The sequence below is a fragment of the Ochotona curzoniae genome, unplaced genomic scaffold (assembly GCF_017591425.1).
Source record: "Ochotona curzoniae isolate NIBS_2020 unplaced genomic scaffold, NIBS_Ocur_1.0 contig_2927, whole genome shotgun sequence".
NCBI classification, from domain to species: domain Eukaryota; kingdom Metazoa; phylum Chordata; class Mammalia; order Lagomorpha; family Ochotonidae; genus Ochotona; species Ochotona curzoniae.
The window spans coordinates 8,219,136-8,240,696 of record NW_024465654.1 but is presented as its reverse complement, the minus strand read 5'-3'; the positions used below and the strand labels follow the sequence as shown (position 1 = coordinate 8,240,696).

At 44.8% G+C, this 21,561-nt stretch overlaps 1 protein-coding gene across 2 annotated transcripts in view; it reads left to right on the top strand.

Annotated features, from left to right (window-relative positions):
- The window catches only part of SENP1 (SUMO specific peptidase 1), a 51,086-nt gene that overhangs the window by 11,193 nt on the left and 18,332 nt on the right, over positions 1 to 21,561 (top strand). For both annotated transcript variants that reach the window (XM_040978957.1, XM_040978956.1), the window contains 5 exons: positions 314 to 395; positions 6,212 to 6,371; positions 10,242 to 10,413; positions 18,447 to 18,550; positions 18,633 to 18,919. In XM_040978957.1, the coding sequence (XP_040834891.1) occupies positions 314 to 395; positions 6,212 to 6,371; positions 10,242 to 10,413; positions 18,447 to 18,550; positions 18,633 to 18,919 (805 nt within the window). The remainder of the gene's footprint in view (positions 1 to 313; positions 396 to 6,211; positions 6,372 to 10,241; positions 10,414 to 18,446; positions 18,551 to 18,632; positions 18,920 to 21,561) is intronic.

The window sequence follows — 21,561 nt, the reverse complement described above, 5'->3', positions numbered from 1 at the left end:
GCGCATTCAAGGCGAAGGCGTTAGCTGCTAGGCCATGCTGCCGGGTCCACCTAGTCAGCTGTTAATGAACAGTCTTTGGATTGAAGCATTTAACATGTTTTGTTCATATTTCTCCTTGAACTCTGATTCGTTTGACCAGAGTGTGTTTTCTTTTGCAAGTATGTAGCTTGTTTATAATATACACAAATATAATGTAACTACATTGGATTCTAAAATATGGCATGATCTTGTTTGATGGTATATATAACTTGCAGGTTTTTATTTCTTTTTACTGTCGACATACAATTTAACAAACATCTTGTGGTTTGTTTAGATTTTACCTTCCAGGCGGGATTTGGAGTCATCCTTTACTTGCCCGAGAGGAAGTGCAGCTTACAACCCAAATCACGACTCAGGTATGGCTGTTTGCTCAGAGTCGGGCCCGTGTGTGTTTCAGGTTTCTCCCTAGGAGAGGTTTGTTTGCCATCCCTAAAGTCAGTGTCAGAATCAAGATGAAACAACATTTTAATGCACTTGGTGTGTGTGTGTGTGTGGTTGCTGTAATCCTCTAATGATCCTGGTCTCAACCAAATGGTGTCTATTAGTGGCACATTTTTAAAAATCTAGTTTCTTGTACATTATACCATCATAAAATACAGTATGGCTTTGATTTTGTTTTGACCTTTATTTTGCATATATGTGTTAATGAGATACTAAGGTATTGGTTTTGCCTTGATTTGAAACTATAAAACTTGAAAATGTGTTTCTGCCCATACTTGTCCCCGTATCAGTGCAGGGAATGTTTCATTCACACAGCACCTGCCACAGCCATGTGCTTGCCTGGGCAGCTTGCGAGACACGTGGAGGTCAGCATGCTCCAGGCTGTGCCAGCTCCTCAGCCCCCCTGCCCCAGGTCTGCCCAGTTCCTGACATTGGGATTTCCACCACTCCTTTGCCTCTGGCCTAGGGAAGGGCGAGTCTTGTTAACTTCTTGGCAATTTGAATCAGGAAGGTCACAATGACCTTATCAGACCTTTTCATGTTACAGACTGAAGTCTGTATCACCTCCATGCTATACATGTGAGAATTCTAGTAGTACCGTCAAACCTACCTAAATGGTATCCTTTTTTAAATACATTTATTTATTTTCATTTGAAAGGCAGATTTATAGAGAGGAGAGACAGAAAGATCTTCCATCCACTGGTTCACTCCCAAGTGACTGCAACAACCAGGGCTGAGCCAATTGGAAGCCAGGAGCCAGGATCTTCCTCTTGGTCTCTCACATGGGTGCTTGGGTCTCAAGGCTTCGGGCCATCCTCTACTGCTTTTCCAGGCTACAGTGAGGAGCTGGATGGGAGGTAGAACAGCTAGGAATCAAACTGGCACCCGTATGGGATGCCAGCACTGATAAGCAGAGGAGTAGGCAATTGAGCTATTGTGCCGACCCTCTAAATGGGATTTTTGTAAGGACAAATTGAAACAATAAATAGGACATGAAAAAATAATTTTTCTTGTTATTTGGCTTCCTCAGGAATCTTTGTCAGCAAGAAGAGATCTGCCCCAGAAAGGCATAAGCAGGATGCTCTCTTAGATTTATACAACACTTAAATGTGATAGCAGGTGGCACTTGCACTATTCTGAGCACTGATACCCTTTCTTGGGGTACATGGTGGTCTCCACACAGCATGTGCATGACTTGTGAAAAGTAGTGAGCTTGCTCAGAAAGTAGCCGTACTGTCATTAGTATTGAAAAGGCCTTTGTGATTAGTGGTGCACCTGAGATCTGGTGCTGAGTAGAGATGGTTGAGGTTGAGGGTGCTAATGAATTCATGTCATTAGTGTTTCTCTGTGGGCTTGTGATTTCACGTGCCTGTTTACCTCTAGGAAGAATTGCTTAGAGAAACAGGTGTAAACTCCTGATTATAACTGCACTCCAACTTCTCTCTAACCTCTGATTTTTATCTATGAAACATATATGGTGCACACTGTGTGGTTTGGCACGTCCTGTTGTTTGTTTTTTGTTTTTTTTTTTAATATTCATTTATTTTTGTTCGGAAGACAGTTACAGAGAAGTAGGGACAGAGATCATCGCTCTACTGGTTCAACTGCCAACAATGGCTGAAGTCGGACCAGCCTGAAGCCAGGAGCCTGGAATTTTCTTCTGGGTCTCCCATGCAGGTGCCAGGTCCCATGCTCTTGGGCTACTCTCTGCTGCTTTCCCAGGCCATAAGCAGGAAACTGAATGGGAAGTGGAGCAGCCGGAACTTGAATTGGCACCCATTTCAGGTGCTGGTGCTAACAGGTGGAGGCTTAGCTTGCTAAACCACTGTGTTAGCTCCTGACATGTCTTTTTTAACATGGTGCTTTTTCCTTTCCATGTTTCTAAATTGTCATTTTGTGTTGATTTCTACTTCATGAAATAATTAAGAATGTACACCATTCCTGATATATCATTCCAAAATCCTAAAAGCCCAAAAAGATATTTTAATAATTGATTGAACATCCAAACCTGACCTGACATCATTCCTTCACAAAATCAGCATGAGCTTAAATGGAACTGTTTGTATTTGTTCTCTGTGATTGTGAGTGAGCTTTTTCATATTTTGCTGCAAATAGATAATGTGTATCATGATAGGGTGCTACAAATGTTACTTGGCATACCAGGTACCTGCATCAAATTCCAAGAAGTTAAACTTAGAAATAAAGCTGGATCCAAGGGCTTAGGAGATTGGGTGGTCCTAGCCTTCATTTGCTTCATCATTCCTCCTATGATTTAGATTCACTTCCACCATTCTCCTTGGTTATGATTTCATAATGACTAGAAAGCATTTGTGTGCATAGCCTTTCTATTTCAGATTCTAGACCCTTGATGCAAGCAGTGTGTCCAGGGCCATCTCCGGCCCTAGTGTTCTTGATCTGGCAATATTTGTTTAGATTCCTTTGTTGATCCCCAGACCAAAAATCTGACACTGATATTTTATCTCTCAGCTGTCAGTGGTTTCTATATAGAGAAGATATTTCACTTATAGTCATTGTCTGCTCCAAAATCATATTGACATGAAGTGCCAATCTGGCCTCTGTCTAGCTTAGTTTTTGAAGCTGGAACAAGCTGTAGCATAATGCAGACCTCCATGATTGCTGCCCAACAGTTAAAGATGAATGCCAGGGTTATTTATGCTGTTTTCTTTAACAAAATCTTTTTTTAAAAAGATTTATTGGGCCCGGCACGATGGCTCAGTGGTTAAGGTCCTCGTCTTGCACACCCGGGATCCCATGTGGGCGCCGGTTCTAATCCCAGCAGCTCCACTTCCCTTCCAGCTCCCTGCTTGTGGCCCGGGAAAGCAGTCGAGGACGGCCCAAAGCTTTGGGATGGGACCCTGCACCCACGTGGGAGACCTGGAAGAGGCTCCTGGCTTCGGATTGGCATAGCACCGGCTGTTGTGCTCACTTGGGGAGTGAATCATCAGACGGAAGATCTTCCTCTCTGTCTCTCCTCTCTGTATATCCACCTTTCCAATAAAATAAAAATAAATCTTAAAAAAAAAAGATTTATTTATTTTCATTGCAAAGTTATATATATAGAGAGAAGAGGAGAGACAGAGAGAAATATCTTCTGTCCACTGTTTCACTCCCCAAGTGAACGCAATGGCCGGTGCTGTGCCGGTCAGGAGTCAGGAGCTCTTCCAGGTCTCCCACACAGGTGCAGGGTCCCAAGGCTTTGGGCCAACCTCGACTACTTTCCCAGGCCACAGGCAGGGAGCTGGATGGGAAGTGGGGCCGCTGGGATTAGAACCGGTGCTCATATTGAATCCTGGCACATTCAAGGTGAGGACTTTAGCTGCCAGGCCACGGCACCGGACCCTTAACAAAATCTTTATCTTTTCTTAGAGCATTTCAGGTCCATAGATGTCTGCGTTCTTTTCCACTGATACTCACACTGATTGGTGTGTTCATTCACTTTTCTCCTTCTTGATGGTCAGATGGGCGTCCCTCGTCTGCTTGCTTGGCCTTCTGATCCTGTCTGGGATATTTGTCTCAGTTCTCAGCCTATTATCCCATGATGGAAATGAACTGGAAATCCCATGAGTATAGGATCAGGGTATGGGGCTTCTCATGTGTTGCCTTTTCTGGATCTGCCTGTCCTCTAGCTCAGGCTTCTAAAAGTATGTTCCTCATTCCATTCAAGATCAGACTGTTAAAAATGCTGCCTTATGAAAAAGCATCGACAACATGTCCACCTTAATGACTTAATGATGACCAGGCTCGCTCTTTCTCTCTGCCTCTCCGCTTTCTCCCATCAAAAGCAATCACAGTGACAGAACATCTGTCAGTCCTCAAATGACAACATAGATTCAAATGAAAAATGATTTTGCTTACACCTTTAATCATTATCAGTGTCCAATAAATTAGGTTACAGACTTACATTGAACAGTAAGAGGATTAAAGTTCTTACTATTGTAACTAAACCCTAATGTTAACAGGTGCACCTAATGATTATTTTCAGAGTAAATGATTATTTGAATCATTTGGTTTTAATGCAAGGTTTATTTTATTATGTGCATGAGTATTGCCTGTCCCTGAAGAAAATTTGTAGAAACAAGTTGAAAGATACACATCATTCTGTCATAGAAAACAATCACAGTTAGGGTTAGGGTGTGTTTCTTCCTTGTTGTGTGTGTGCGTGTGTGCGCACACACACATGCAAGCTCACATGCACACGTGCATTTGCAGCCATCTTAGTGATGACAGACTTCCAGGCTAAGCCCTCCCTAGGAAGAGAGTACTGCCAACCTCTCTTTCTAGTTTTGCTGCACACCTTCAGTAGCAGAAGGTTGTGGGTGACTCAGGAGTGAGGAAACCCATTGTGTCCTTCCTGGTCTGCACTTTCCCTGCATGTTGGACCCTCAAGTTTTATACCTGGCAGAGTAATTTGCATTTTTGACGGATTGGTCCTCAGATGGCACTTTTCAAGTTGGAGCAGTTCCCTAGTAGGTGTTAGCCAAAAGTCATGAGACAAGATGTCTATTACTACTTTGTATATATACTTGGAAACTTTCTGGTTGTTGACTGAGACTTGTTCCCATTAGCCTTATGTATTGGTCCCTGAAGTATGAGTTACAGATCCTAAGCCTGGGCACTGATGAGGAAGGAAAAGCTGCAGTTTACTTGGGAAGTACATTTAGTTCATCCAGTAAATAAACTAGGATCAGAATCACTTCTGGCTGCCCCCTCCCCCACCGTCTTTGTCGTTGAATAAACCCTTTTGTCCCTAGTAACAAAAAATCACAAAGTTGTGTTTCTGAAGGCTGTCTTGCTTCAGGAGAAAATATTACAAGATAGAATAAATGCTGTAAATGGTATGAATATACGCTATTGTGTAAAGTTCTATAGTGATAACTTTGAAAAAGAACCTTCAAAGTAATGTCAGCTTTAACAAAATGAAGAAACAGAGTTTTCATTCTTGTTTTTCTCCCTGAAGCTTCTAAGAGTTCCTAACCTACTGTTCCAAAGGGGCTTGCTCCTGGAGAGAGTAGTGCAAACATGGTCCTGGGGTTCCCAGCTGAAATCTTGGGGGTTTCTTCACATATCAGAGAAAAGATAACCCTCAGGTTGACTGTGCAAACATTGGAGCATTCACATGTCTGATGACAATGCCATGAAGTGACTGCAGAGTTTGATCCCAGAGCCAGATGTATATGGGGAGTCGTGCTGACCTGGGTCAGCCAGAATGAGGTGCCAATAGGAGGTGTCTGCTCTGTTAGAGTTCCTGAGGCTTGAACATGGTAACTAAAATGAAGAAAGACATCAGCTGCTCTGAAGCACTAACTGTTGTTCATTTGAATGACATTCCCCTTGGCCCTCCACCTGCTTTCTTACTGGTCTGGCCTACCTTCTTTCAGGCCCAGGCCTGGGAGTGCTTGCAAGATATAGTTGGGGTACAATGTTGACTTTTGGTGGACACCATGGAGTCACATTGATGCCGATCAGGCACATGGCTGTGGCAGGATTCAGCTCCTTCACTCATTTTCAGGTTAGTATGGCTGAGTCAACCTAGTTTGTAGATGTTCCCTTCCCACAGACTGAACTGGCAGCTTGAGACTGGGCTCACTCTTCCCCAGAGATATGGTGTTATGCCACATAGGAATACACTGTTGGATGGTGGACATGGCTGCAGTCATTGGGAGAACCAGGTGTAGTTATTTGTTTAATTATTCACACTTTTGTTTTTTAGACAACCCTTTCTTAGACAGTTTTCTTGGCTCAGGAGACTTAAGAACCTTTGGCCAGAGTGCCAATGGCCAGTGGAGAAATTCCACTCCCACATCAAGCTCAGCTTTACAGAAATCAAGAAACAGCCGAAGTCTTTACCTCGAAGCCCGAAAGACCTCAAGGTTCGTATTTTGTCTTGCTCGGCCCTTCCTCATATACAAAAGAAAATGGCTGTAAGGCGGTGGTTAAGTTGGCATTTTAAGGGAGGAGCACCCCTTTTGGCCTTCAACCCATAGATAAATATAAATAGACAAACCCTTTTCAGCCTTCAACTTTAGATTTATTTGGTGGTTGCTGAATCTGACCTTTATTAGAGAGGAGCTGGTTGAAGTCTTAGTGGCTTTTAGTATCCTGGGACCCTTAGGGTCACTATCGCTGTCAGTGGTTTTAAGGAGAAACTCAGTTCGTGTGCACTCTTGAGTAACAGAACGGCATAGCTCACATGTCCTCATGTAGCTGAGCCCTGACCCACACCTGCTTCCTGCACCGTGTGCCTTGGCCACCAAACCAAGCTGTTGTATCTGTCAGCCCAGAGGGTACTGCAGGGTGCTTCATCCCCATGACCTCGGTTGAGGTTGACCACCCACTTCTGTCTGTCTGCTTATCTTCCCCTTCTTCATTTCAGTTATTCATTACTCAGGAATGTAACTCACTCATATTGTGAAATGAAGACATGACTAACAAAGCTAAACACTAAAGACCCATTGGCCACTATTCAGTCTGATTCTGCTACCACCGTGTGTTTCCTTCTAACACCTTGCTTGTGCGTGTTTTCTTCCAACGTCTTGTTTGTTCATGTTTCTTTCCCATTCATGCAGTATGAGATCTATGCTGTGACTACTGTGAAGTGTATCATACCCTCTTGTCTTCATTCAAGATGTTCTTGAGGCATCACTCAGCAAGTGGCTTTTTTTTTTTCCTCAATAATGTCATACTTAAAAAAAAAAAATCAGCTTTATCTTACTTGACAGAGTTAAGAGGAGGGGGGGGGGAGAGAGAGTCAGAGAAAGAGAGAGCTTCTGTCCTTTGGTTCACTCCCCAGATGGGTGCAAGTGCCCAAGTCCTTGGTCATCTTTCATGGCTTTCACCAGTGGATTAACAGGCAGGTGGATTAGAAGTGGAGCAGTTGGAACTTGAACTGATTCTTGTATAGGATGCCAGCATCACCCACCTGCCCGAGTACTGTTACTTCTTAAGTTTTCATTATTACAGAAATAGCACATAGGCTTTGTTAAAAATTCACAAATAAAGATAAGCGAGCACAGAATAAAAACATCACATTTTTGCCAGCCAAATATCTACTCTATGGTAGTTTAGGACATATACTTCCAGGTAGTTCTCTGCTGTCACATACTTCCCCCTGCCAAAAAAAAAGAGCTTGTTACTATATATACTCCCATGTAATCTGCTTTTTCAGTGTTTCAATTCAGTAAGTTTTATCTGGTGTATACTATGTTTTAAAGTATTCTCTGCAGTTCATTTATCCTGTCTGGGTCTGCTTCTCATACTTACCTGCCCTGGAGTCCCTGGAGTCTCAGAGAACCCATTTTAAGATAACCTGACTCTTAGTTGTGCTGTACCTTTGGGATCTGAGACATGACTTAACTTGCTTATGGTATTATTTTTAAAGATTTGCTTTTTTTTTTTTTTAACTGGAAAGTCAGATACACAGAGAGGAGGACAGACAGAAAGATCTTCCATTTGCTGATTCACTCCCCAAGTGGCCAAATCTGAGCTGATCTGAAGCAAGGAGCTTCTTCTGGTTCTTCCACACAGGTGCAGGGTCCCCAAGGCTTTGGGCCATCCTTGACTGCTTTCCTGGGGCCACAAGCAGAGAGCTGGATGGGAGGTGGAGCTGCCAGGACACAAACCTGTTCCCAAATAGGATCCCAGCACGTGCAAGGTGAAGATTAGCTGCTAGGCTACTGCGCCAGGCCCCAGCCTGTGTTTTTGTAAATTAGATATTTGGCTTGATTTTAAAATGATGTAGTTACATCACACTGGAAAGCAGCTGACAGGCTGTTCAGGTTCTCCTGTCGTGGTGCTGTTAGATCAACCTCTGGCCCAGGGTGTGAAGTTGTGGACCTTTGTTACACAGCTGGGTTTTTCCAGAGTACTTGGGCCTTGTATGATGGCAGCTGTCTAATGGGTATTTAGGTCTGTTGGTAATCCTCACCTGCTTATAGTTGTATTAGTTAATAAAATGATGTTTTTCTAATTTTGTCATTTGTCCTTTATGAATTGGCCCTCTGATGACTTGTTCATTTGTTGAGGCTCTTGGTTACCCTGAAGTGAGCCCAGGGGTAAATGCAGAAAAAAAAATGACTAGATCTTTTCTATCAGCAATTTTCAAAGTACTTTTTTTAAAAAAAAATTATTTGTTTTTATTGGAAAGGCAGATATACAGGGAGGAGGAGAGATAGAATAATCTTCCGTCCGATGATTCACTCCCCAAGTGAGTGCAACGGCCAATTCTATGCTGATCTGAAGCCAAGATCCAGGAACTTCTTCCGGGTCTCCCACACGGGTAGAGGGTCCCAAGGCTTTGGGCCATCCTCAACTGCTTTCGCAGGCCACAAGCAGGGAGCTGGATGGGAAGTGGAGCTGCTGGGATTAGAACCGGTGCTCATATGGGATCCCATCGTGTTCAAGGCGAGGACTTTAACCACTATGCTCTTGTGCCGGGCCCTCAAAGTACCTTTTAAAAATAGTCACTCTGTTTGGTTCAGATGATTTTTTTTTTCTGTGCTTTTTCGAGTGTCATTATGGATTCAGTATGTTTCAGGCTACTTACTATTATTTCTTGAATGCTCTCCTTCTCATAGTTTTGACCTGTGAGAGCTTCCTTGAGGCTTGCCTCCCTGTCTAGCCCATCCTCATTAATTTGTACCCATAACCCTTGTTTCCTGGCATTGTAGAAGGCTCTTGAACTGTTTCTTTAGAGAAACATATGCTCACTCCGGTGACTGTGTGGAGACTCCATTCGGATTCCCCAGTGTAGTCAGGTTGCACTTGCTGTCTGCATCCTTCCTGAGATAATGAGCCTGTTCAGGAATTTGGAGTTGCTTAGCTTTCTCATTCTGCACACACACTACCACCACTACCATCATTGTCAGAGTAAAAATGCTTTTTGAGCTTCTTTAGATCTAATCTGACTGTGAGTCCAGACGAAATGTGATGATTTAGAAAGTAAATTTCATTGATTTCAGTTTACTTAACTGTTTATTTCTGTTTTTTTTCTTCTCATTAGAGAAAAAAAGAAAAGTTTATTCTCAGAGTATTCAGACTTATTAAATAATAGTACATACAAAAGAGCACTCAGAAAAAACGGAAAATTATTAAGCCTGTAGCTGAGACTGGGGTTTTGAATTCATACGGATATTTTCGTGCTAGTTTTTCCTGTTAGATAGGGTGCCGTCGTTTAAAGAAAGACAAAGTTCTTTCAAGAGTGAGCCACCAAGAAGACTTCAGAGTGAGGTACTGTGGCCTGCCAACGCCTCCAGCTGGGAGTCCAGCTGGTTTCTGAGGAAAGTCAGATTCAGTTTGAAGGCTTCTGGGAAGGGTTTCCATGTCACCCATTTTTGCGTATTTAATCGTGAAGTAATTCCTCTAAAGGGCTTAGGAAGGGCTACAGGGAGTCAGTAAAAATAGTCTGTGTGTGAAGCTTACTGGACCGAGGTCTGCGAAGACCTCAGCCTGGTGTGCCAGCTGCTGGCCCCAGACCCTAGCAGCTGGGCTGTAGATCCAGGAAACAGTTCTGTGTGTGATAATTATTTTGTAAAAACAATACCTCTTAAGTGTCAGGACCTGATCCATCAAGCCCATCTGCCATCTCTGATCTGTTCCCCTCAAGTGACAGGCCTGGCACTCCGTCCATTTGTTTCTGGTGGGTTTTTGTTTTTCGTTTCATGAAAGTGAAAATGACCACTGTATTAGATTTGCCTTTATGCTTCTCACAACCACCCTCCCCCCCCCTTTTTTTTTTCTTTTAGTGGATTATCAAACACTTTCACAGGGAAGTCAAACCATCACTGCCACGTGTCTGCATATGAAAAGTCTTTTCCTATTAAGCCTGTTCCGAGTCCGTCCTGGAGTGGTTTGTGTCGTCGAAGTCTTTTGAGCCCCAAGAAGACTCAGAGGCGACATGTTAGCACAGCAGAAGAGGTGAGGAGACCTACCCTCCCATAAGTCATCAGACCCTCTCACGTGGACTTCATTAGCTATTCTGACTAGTCAGCTCTTCTGGCCTTTTTCTTGATGGGAGTTTTTGAGTCTAGTCATTTTTTCTGAGGAATCAAGGAGATGTTTTAGCAGACTTTATATTCTTTATCCTGGTCTTGAGGACAGGTGTAACCATCTATGTTTCTGAATGGTTTCTCCAAGGTCGGTCCCACTCTCCTCTTTTTACACCCTTCCTAACTCCTGTTTATGTACCAGAACTGATAGCCTTGCTACAAAAAGTTTTGGGTTTTTGTTTTGAAGATTTTTATACTTATTTGAAAGGCAGAGCTGCAAGGAAGAGGCAGCGTCCATCCACTGGTTCATTCCCCAGTTGGCCACAATGGCCAGTTCTGGACTGCATTGAAGCCAGGAACGAGGAGCTTATCTGTGTCTCCCATATGGGTGGCAGGGTCCCATGCAATCGAGCCATCTTCCACTTTTTCCTATGCCATAAGTGGAGAGCTGGATCAGAAGTGGAGCCAGCCAGAGGCTCACACCGGCTCTCAGAGGAGATCCCAGTGTCTCAGTTGGCAGCTTAACGTGCTGTTCCACTAGAACTCCTATAAACAGTTTTTGTCTTGATAAAATTTGAATTGATAAAATATGTGCCCTTCTCACTAGGAAAACTGTTTCCTCAGTGTAAAAGGAAAGACAGGACATTACCACAGTGGATGGGTGTCATGGTGGCCACAGCTGATGAACCCTTCTGCTGCATCAAGAACCACTGTGTTAGGTGCCTCGAGAGTTGTTGTTATCCCAGAAGCTGGGTTGTGCAGTTACAGCAGCAGTCAAGTGGCAGCATAGAAGTGGTTCTCTTCAGTTGCATGTTGTTTCCAGATACACTGCTCTGCAATTCCTTGGTCCTTCATTCAGTTTTAGAATGTGACATTCTGCTTCCTATTCAACACTTTTTTTTTCTTTTTTTTAAGATTTATTTCTTTTTATTGCAAAGTCAGATATACAGAGAGGAGGAGAGACAGAGAGGTAGATCCTCTGTCCGATGATTCACTTCCCAAGTGGCCGCAGTGGTTGGTGCTGTGCCGATTTGAAGCCAGGAGCCAGGAACTTCTCCAGGTCTCCCATATGGGTACAGGGTCCCAAGGATTTGGGCCATCCTTGACTGCTTTCCCAGGCCACAAGCAGGGAGCTGGATGGGAGGTGGAACTGTTGGAACACAAACTGGCGTCCACATGGGATCCCAGAACTGGCGTCCACATGGGATCCCAGCGCGTCTAAGCAGAGGACCTTAACCACTATGCTATCGTGCTGGGCCCCCAAAAAACTTTAATTCTGTAAGGAATGATCCTTTCCTTTATAACACTTGATTTCTACACAGGTTGTGTGTGACATTTCAGCTGACTTTCCTTTTTTGAGTTTGTGATAATTTCAAATAGTTTGTGAGTATATTCTCTTTTTAAAATTGCCTAAACTATCTTTGATTCTTAGACTGTAATGTACCCAGTATTATTTGTTTTAATAAAAACACCAAAAAGAAGAAAAGTGCCTCGCACTGTTAGAGAAGATCCTGTGACCTCTACATTAAAACAGAAGCCAGTGAGAACTTTCTCACGGTTCACACTTGATGAGACTGGGGGATGCAGATACTGTTCCTGTTGGCTTAGTGACTCAAAGTGGTGGACTCAGCTTTGCCTTGAAAGTTCGTTTATTGGTGGAAAGACGGTGTATGTTTAATTAGCTTTTACGTTGGATTTTTAAGTTTTTTGTTTATTCAAAAAAATTTAAAGATTTACTTATTTTTATTGGAAAATCAGGGTCACAGAGAGAAGGAAAGACAGAGAGAAAAATCTCCCGTCTGCTAGTTCACTCCCCAAGTGGTTGCAGTGGCCAGAACTGAGCTAATCTGAAGTCAGGAGCCGGGAGCTTCTTCTGGGTCTCCCACACAGGTACAGGGTCCCAAGACCTTTCTTGACTGCTTTTCTAGGCCACAAGCAGGGAGCTGGAAGGAAAGCGGAGCAGCCAGGACATGAACCAGCACCCATGTGGGATCCCAGCGCATGTGCAAGGCAAGGACTTTAGCCGCTAGGCTATTATACCAGGCCCTACATTGAATTAATTTATCAGCATTTCAAACAGCAAAATTAGAGAAGTGTTGGTAACTTCTTGTGATTGATGTCTCTGAGAGTAACAGAGGCCCTTTCTATTTTAGTTTTCTCGGGCTTTTCCTAAGTTCTTATACGATGGGATTTTTTTCGTTCCCTTGGTATCCTGTGACAGCGTCTGTCCACTTTGCTCTCCTCTGTTACCTGATGGGCACGGCAGTGGATGTGAACTAAAATGCTTGGTTAGTGTTGTTCATTTCCATGACCCTCCTCATTACTTGTTGTTGGCCCTTGGTGTGTAATTATGTTACTTTTTGTAGTGAGGAGGTAGAGTCCATGTTAGGGTGGGGTGTTTTACATAATTCCATTCAGTAAAGTGCCAGATAGCATTGCCTTTCTGCCCATAAATCATGGTCAACTCAGTTGACAGACATGTCTTTCAACCTCTCAGTCTGCAATGATGCTTCATTTTACTGTCTGTTTAAAGAATCTTTGTATTGACAGAACAACAGAAGAGAGATGTCTCATTCTTTTGTCCATTCTCCAAGTGCCTCACAACTGTCAAGGCTGGGCAGGCCAAAGCCAGAAGCCCAGAATTCACTCCCACTCTTTAAGGATGGCTTGCAGGAACTCAGCCATCTGATCTATCCCCTTGCCACACAAGGGAACAAAGCAGGAATCTGGGTCCCAAGCAGAATGACAGCTCAATCTCAGGCCATCTGCTGTAAAGTACAGGTGTACCAGCTTGGGTCTGACCTGCTGCACTGTAGCACAGCCCCTAGCTCATCCTTTTCTTGTCACGTAGCTAGTCAAGTAAGATAAGTCTTTCTCTTAGGGGATTGTAATGTAGCAAAATACATGTGCAGATAAAGAAAAAAACCTACCTTTATATACTCAAATGTTTAATTCATTTCTGCTTCTAAAAGCACAACTGGAGTTGGCAGTGCAAGTTTCTAATTTTGGAACAATGTTCAAAATCATTTGCTGTATTAATGTAGGCAAAGAACAAAGTACTGGAGCCTGTTAATCACTCTTTGGGGCCCGGCGCGGTGGCACAAGTGGTTAAGATCCTTGCCTTGCACGCCCAGGATCCCATATGGGCGCCGGTCTATCCCGGCTGCCCCGCTTCCCTTCCAGCTCCCTGCCTGTGACCTGGGAGAGCAGTCGAGGACGGCCCAAGGCTTTGGGACCCTGCACCCTCGTGGGTGACCCGGAAGAGGCTCCTGGCTTCGGTCCGGCATAGCATCGGCCGTTGTGCTCACTTGGGGAGTGAATCATCAGACGGAAGATCTTCCTCTCTGTCTCTCCTCTCTGTATATCCGCCTTTCCAATAAAATAAAAATAAAAATAAATCTTTAAAAAAAAAGAAATCACTCTTTGTCTCAGGAGTTCAGGGCACACTTCATTGCTGTGCGTCTTCGAGGAATCTGCTGTGTGGTCTGTCTGCTCTGCCTTTTCTTACAGTCCTTGCTGCTGCTTGCGCATGCACAGTGAACACTTCCCTTTCACAGCTTTCCACTTGCTCTTCTTCTACCTGAAATCCTTCCTTATGTACTTCTGTAACTTACTATTGGTACACCACCTTGTACAGGGCTGCCTCACCCATTCTTGCTGGTTCCTTTCGTCGCTCTCTGCTGCCCGCCATTCCCTTTGCCTGTCATCTGATCCCCACAGGATTGGAGCTTTGTTGTATTCAGTGCGGTGTCACTGACAATTGGAGTTTGTTGAGTGTCACTGTGAATATATGAAGGTCAGGGCTATAGGATATTTCCCAAACTTAACATTGAGGCTTAAACAGGAACAGAAAGTTCTTTCAAAAGTTTATGCCAAAAAAAATTAGAAGACAGGATTATTTTGGTGCAAAAAAAGTTTTAAAATCCATGCAGTTTTGTTTTTAATTTTACTTTTAATATTGTTTACATAGTTGAGAGGGATACATGCCCTTTGGGCCTCTGATAAGGTTGTGGGATGGTCAGGTATGGAGGGAGGTGGATGGGATACATTTTTTCCTGTGTCCTGCTGTCAAATTACATCAGCACCGGGAATGGGGAATGGTCCTTTGATGACAATTGTAGATCCCAATGTGGGAAGGTCTTGCAAGGGTGTTACTTGAGTGGTTTTGATAACCTTGAAATGTTGTTAGTTTCATTGCTCTGGGGTTGAAGATGTTTTTCCCAAGTCTACTGGTTGACAAAGTCCACTTCAATGCAGCCATAGAGACCCAGGAATATGCTGCAAAGCTGGGTCAGAAGAATTGTCCAACCTGTCCTGCTTTCGATACTCTGATGTGGCAGTTAACATCCCCTGCTTGGTTAGATAAACTGGCTGCCATGTCCTTTTTTGTGCAACTGAACATGATGTCCACTGCACGGACATCAGCAGCTGAGAAGGCACAGTCTTGATATATGCATTCCAGGGTTGAACTATACATCCTGTGATTGTCTCTGTGGCCAGGATCTTGAATCCCAAAAGAAACCTCACCTCGAGTAACTTCAGATTTGACGCTAGTATGCACCAGCCAGTGCAAGCTTTGGTCTGTTACTTGTACTAGCTAATACACATACCAGTGGATGTAGCTGCCTAGTCAGTTCTGCCTCATATTTTACTCAAACTGACAGGCGCAATGGCTCAGCACAGCCAACCCATCACAGAGCCAGTCCTCAGGCATAACAGTGGGTGTCATGGCCTAGTTGGGTGACTCCCAATAATCCCCACAAGGCCTGACCCCAGACCTGGTTGTTGTGGATGCCAGACTTTGCTGTGACCTAGCCTGGACAGTGCACATCTTACCCTGCTCTTGTGTACACCCATGGGTGCTGTGACTTAGCCTGACCCATCCCCCAGAACCAGCTCTCACGTATGCCAACAAGTGTTGCTTCCTTGTCCAGTCTGGCCTGCCCTAACCCTGGTTCTTATGTTCAGCAATAGATACAGTCCAGAGGAGTGCCCACAGTTCCCCACAAGGCATATTACTAGTGCCAGATCTTGTACCTGCCAGGGGATACTGCAGTTCAATATAGGCACTTACCAGCTGGTGCTACAGCCTAACTTGGCTGCCTCACAGTCATTCTGGCTTTCATGCATGCCAGCAGGTGTAGCAGCCTAGCCAAGCCTGGGCCCTCCCCAATCCCAGCTCCTATACTCACCAATGGAGCAGCAGGCCAACAAAGGAGTCCACATAGTTCCCCTACCAGGCCCACTTCTAGCCCCAGGTCTTGCATTATGTGCCATCAGGTACTACAACCTAGTCTGAGATGGCCTGCCCCCAGTCTTAGCATTCACCAGCAGGTGCTATAGCCTAGCTTAGCCCAGCCCACCCCCCAGCTCTCATGTGAACTCACAAGTATTGAGGGCCCACTCAGCCTGATCTGCACCTGTCCTGGCTCACACTTGTGCCGGTGTGTACTGTGGACCCTGCCCAGCCACCCGGCCTCAGAACTAACTCATACATGTGCCAACAGGTGCTGCAGCCAAGCTGGCCTAACCTGCTCCCAGCCCTGGCTCTTGTGCTCAACAGCTGGAGATATACCAGCAAGAGATTTCCCTAAGTTTCCCTACTATGCTTGTTTCTAGCCCTGAATCCAATGTGTGCCATCATGTGCTACTGCCCAGACTGACATGGCCAACCCCCAGTCCTGGCACTCACCAGTGGGTACTGTGGCTTAGCCTGACTGGCCCACACCTATTCTGACACTTGCGAGCACCAGTGGGTGCTGGAGCACAGCTCAGTTTGACCCACCTCTAAACCCAGCCTACATGCATGTCAGTAGGTGCTGCAGGCTTATCCAACCTGCCTCAACCTGCCACAATCCCAGGCTCTTGCAGCTGTAGCCCAGCAGGGGAATCCCCAGAGTTCCCCTACCAGGTTCATTCCCAGCCCTAGGTCTTGCGCATGCTAGCAGGTACTTCAATTCAGCCTGGCATAGCCCACCCGTAGTCTCAGCTCTCCTAGCAGGTGTGCAGTCCAGCCCAGCCAGGAGTAGTTCACATCCTGTTCTGGCTCTCTTGCTTGCCATCTGGTGCTAAGATCTAGCCCCAGACACAGGCCATATTTCTGGCCTGGCCCACCCTGAGTCCTGGCCCTGGTGTTCCAGCCTAGCAGGAGAGTTTTTCATAAGTTCTCCTACAAGGCCTACTCCCAGCCCTGGATCTCAAGCATGTCAGTAGGGGCAGCAGACCTGCTTGGCACAGTGTATCCTCAGTCCTGGCTCTTGCTAATGGGTGCTGCAGCCTATCCCACCAGGCCTTATCCCATTCTCAGGCCTCATGAGTGTCAGGTGGATTCCTGTCAGGTGTATTCTGTGATCCAGCCTGACTTGGCTTATCACTGCCTCAACTTGCCACGTAACCCATGCAGTGCTGCAGTCCCATAGAAGTGAGCCCACAAGTCCTCTACGGAATCTGTCCCCAGATCTGATTCTCTTGCATGCTAGTAGATGTTGTGGCCCAGCCTGACTTGACCACCCGGTGCAGTACCACTACTCACAGGTGGGTACTGCAGCCTAGCATAGCCAGACATCCCCTCCACCCAAGCTTTTGCAAGCACCAGTGGGCAGCACAGATGCTATTTAACCCAGCCCAGTTATTCTACATAGGTGAGTGTGTCCTGGTGTGATCCAGACATGCCCTCTGATTCCCCCTTTCTAAACCACTGTGTCAGTTCCTCTGCCCACCTGCAAGTGCAGTGTCCTGGTCGGTGGAAGTCCCCAGAAATCATCCCTTCTCTGTCAAACATGCCCTTAGCCTCTCTCCAATACATCCCCAGGTCCCTTTTCTAGGCAATCTGCAGCTCCCCTCACCTGGGGGCTTCAGTGATATAGCCCAGTCCAGAACTTCCCCACTTACTAAAAAAAAAAAAAAAGGAAAAGAATAAGCCACTGTTCTGGCGCACTGGTGTAGTTAACATAAATTTAGCATTAGCCAAACCCAGAATGACCACCCAGCTATTGGCTGCTTTTTTCCCAGCAGTGTAACATTTGCCTAGGTACAAGGTCACCTAGACAGTTGCCTACAGGTAGAGCATAGTTTTTTTCTTTTTCATAATTAGTACTTTCATGAACTTTGAAGGTCTCATGGATTTTAGACTTCATTTTTAAAAGAGTTATTATTTGAATAGCAGAGTTACAGAGAGAGGAGAGGGAAAGTAATTCTCCATCCACTAGTTCACTCCTCAGATGACTCCTCAGTAGCCAGTGCTGGGCTGGTCTGAAGCCAGGAGTCAGGAACTTCTTCTGGGTCTCCACATGGGTACAGGACCTCAAGAATGTGAGCTATCCTCTGTTGCTTTCCCAGGCTACAAGCAGGGAGTTGGACTGGAAGTGGAACAACTGGGACTTGAACTGGCACACAGTGTGGGATGCTCAAGCCACAGTTGGTGGCTTTACCTGCTGTGGTATAGCACAAGTTGCGAATTTCACACTTTTGTGGCAAAATGAGTTTAATGTTCTGATGAACTTTTTGAAATGCTTTTGCAAGTGCTGGAGGTGCATGCCACCTGGAAGGTCCCTGTGCTCAGATAGGGTAGGGAGCTGTTGGCAAGCTGTTCTGAGCCACATGATCACTTTGCTTGCTTCGTTGTTTTTGTAATGGGATGCCAGGAAGCAAGGGATTTGTTTGGGTCTTTGTGTGGCCCTCATGTGGTTTCATTCCTGGACTTGGTCTTTGGCCTTGTGGTTTGATGTCCTGTGTTCTGGTCCCACTCTCAGGAGGGTAGTTTCCCGCATTGTTTCCACTGTCACTGCCTCCACTCTGCTTACGCATACTTGATCATGCTCTGGAGTACCCTTAATGTACGTTAGTTCTCAGTAACGTCAAGGCTCTGCTGGACTCTTGGCCAACCTTCGGGGACTCCATCTGGTAGTTCCTTTGAGCAGCATTTCCCTTGTTGGATTGTGTAAAACTTGTTTTCTCTTACAGACGGTTCAAGAAGAAGAAAAAGAGATATACAGACAGCTACTGCAGATGGTCACAGGGAAACAGTTTTCTGTAGCAAAACCTACCACACATTTTCCTTTGCACTTGTAAGTCACAGAAGGATATTGCAGATTAATTTTATTTCAGAGTTTGTTGCCCAGAACTCAGACTATATTCTTCTTTTGCTAGGTCTCGGTGTCTTAGTTCCAGTAAGAACATTTTGAAAGACTCACTGTTTAGAAATGGGAACTCTTGTGCATCTCAGATCACTGGCTCTGACTCTTTATCCTCCGGATCTGCCAGTGTGATCACTACCCAGGAGCAGCTGCCCCACGGTGTGTCTGCCCTCTCCTCTTGTACCCCTAATGTTGGTACATTTGGATCCAAAGATTCCAACCGTCTTCATCAACCCCTCCGGCAGCACTGTCTTCCACATCAACCAGACAACTTACCAGCTTCAAATTCACAATCTGAAGGTAAAAATGATGTTGTACTGCTCCATTGTTAGCCTAAGGGCCAGTTAATTGTTCATTGGGTCTATGATAGCTTTGTAATTGACATGTCACTTAGCCAGTGTGTAAGGTACTTGGATTGCAATTAATTCAGCTACCGTTGCCAAGAGTAGACTAACATTCTGCCTAAAGACAGTAAGGCACTGATTTTTTTTTTTTTTTGACAATCTTTACATAGGTAATTAGGGTAAAAAGGTTCAAGGGCTACAAGAAAGTGGATAAGACTAGTATTTTTTTCCATATTGTTTCCTTCATGTTTAAAGGGGGGTATTAAGGGAGAAGGCCCACCCAATTTCCCACCCTCCCCAGGTCCTGAATGTAGGGCATGCTCTGAGGATCTTGCTCAAGTGGTTTTGATATTGCAACAGTTACGAATCACTGCCAATCTTGCCACTCCGAGCACTATGAGTTCTTTGAAAAATCCACTGATTGACATAGTCCATCATAGCTGAGATGCTTGGTTGACCTGTTCTGTCTTCTCTCTTTTCTTGGTTAGGGACTGATTTGATACAATATTTTAAGAAGCCATTCAACACTACTGCTTCAGCACTTTGTTTTGTTTTTGTTTGTTTTTGTTGTGTTTAAGATTTCTTTATTTTACTTGAGTTACTAAGAGAGAGGGAGAGCAAGAGAGAGATCTTTGATTTGCTGGTTCACTTCCCATATGTCCGCAACAATCAGAGCTGAGCCAGTCTAAAGCCAGGAGCCAGGAGCTTCCTCTGCATCTCTTATGTGGGTGCAGGGATCCAAGTACTTGAGCCTTCCTCTGCTGCTTTCCCAGGTTATAAAGTGGATTAAGCAGAGTGGCGAGGCTCAAGCCTATATCCATTTGAGATGCTGTCACCACAGGAGTAACTTGCTATGCCACTGTGCTGGTCCCTGTTTTTGTTGCTTTACAATGAAAGTTAAGTGCTCTCAATTTCTGGAACTTTTGAAACAGCGAGTGAATATTGAATTGTAAATACTTTAGTATAGAGTGTTTATGAGTCTCAGAAAAGTTGTGAGCCAATTGAAACTTTAAGCTAACTGGATTATTTAATCTCTTAGCTTTACAGTTAATTAAAATTTTGTTGTGCTGGCCTTCTTAGTTTTCTCCTTTGGACACATTATGTGTGTATTTGTGGTATGTGTGCACAGAAGGAGGTGGTGTTGGGACCTGTACATGCAGCACCCTATCAGATGCTCTTCCTGCCTCTATCACCTTCTGAAAATTCTCATTTAGGGATTAAAATTTCTGGTGGTATCACACATATCCATGAAAACTTGTATTATATTTTGTGACGTGATTGACTAAGAATCAAGAGCGCTGCTGAATGTCCTGAGTGTGCTTTGTGTGGCAGGTGCTTGAATGCAGCTGGATTGGAGCTTACACACTGCATTGCACTGTCCATTGTCTCCTTGTACTGTTTGGTAAATACTCTGATAGCACTGTGGGTTTCTTATCTTTGAGGAGCATCTAACATAGAAAGCCAATGATAGAATGATTAAAGGCTGTGCTGCTTTTTTTAAAGATTTAATTTTTATTGGAAAGGCAGATTTAGAGGGAACAAAAGACAGAAAGATGTGTCTGCTGGTTCACTCCCCAGATAAACACAATGGCCATAACTGAGCCAATCATGAGCTGGGAGTGTCTTCTGGGTCTCCCATGCATGTGTTAAGATCCCAAGGATGGGCTGGCAGCGTGGCCTAGCTGCTAAAGTCCTAGCCTTGAACACGCCGGGATCCCATATGGGTGCTGGTTCTAATCCCGGCAGCTCCACGTCCTATCCAACTCCCTGCTTGTGGCCTTGGGTAAGCAGTCAAGGTGGTCCCAAAGCCTTGGGACCCTGCACCCATGTGGGATACCCAAAAGAAGTTCCTGGATCCTGGCTTCGGATCGGCATAGCATTGTCCGTTGCACTCACTTGGGGAGTGAATCATTAGACAGAAGATCTTCCTCTCTGTCTCTTCCTCCTCTCTTTTCAATAGATAAATAAATCTTAAAAAAAAAAAAAAAAAAAGGATCCAAGGACTTGGTCCATCCTCCACTACTTTCCCAGGCCACAAGTGGGGAACTAGATGGGAAGTGAAGCAGCCATGACATAAAGTGACACCATATGTGAGCCCAGCCCTAGCAAGGGGAGCAGTAGCCAATTGAGCCATCGTGCCGGGCCCTGCACTTTTTCTAAAAACAAAAAAAAAAAGATTTATTTTTATTCAAAAGGCAGATTTAAAGAGAGAGAGTGAGCTTCCATCTGCTGTCTAACTGCCCAAATGGCCTCAATGACTTGACCTGGGCTAGTCTGAAGCCAAGAACTCAGTCCTGGTCTCCCATGTGGTTGCAGGGACCCAAGCACTTAGTTCAGTGCCTGAGACTTGAACTGGCATGCTCATGTGGGATGCTGGTGCTACAGGCAGAGCCTAACCTACCATGTCAATTCGGCCTCAAAATCTGTGCTAGTGACTCTTTCTGTTATGTTGTTTCTTATTCTTCCTCCTTCCCCTTCCCTCTACATCTCTTCTTGCACCCAATTCAGTCTCATATCAGCGGTGAGCTCAAGTCTTTGATGAAATCCTGGTGTGTTCTCCGTTAAGGTAGTTTCTGGCCTCCTGTCCCTCACTCTCCC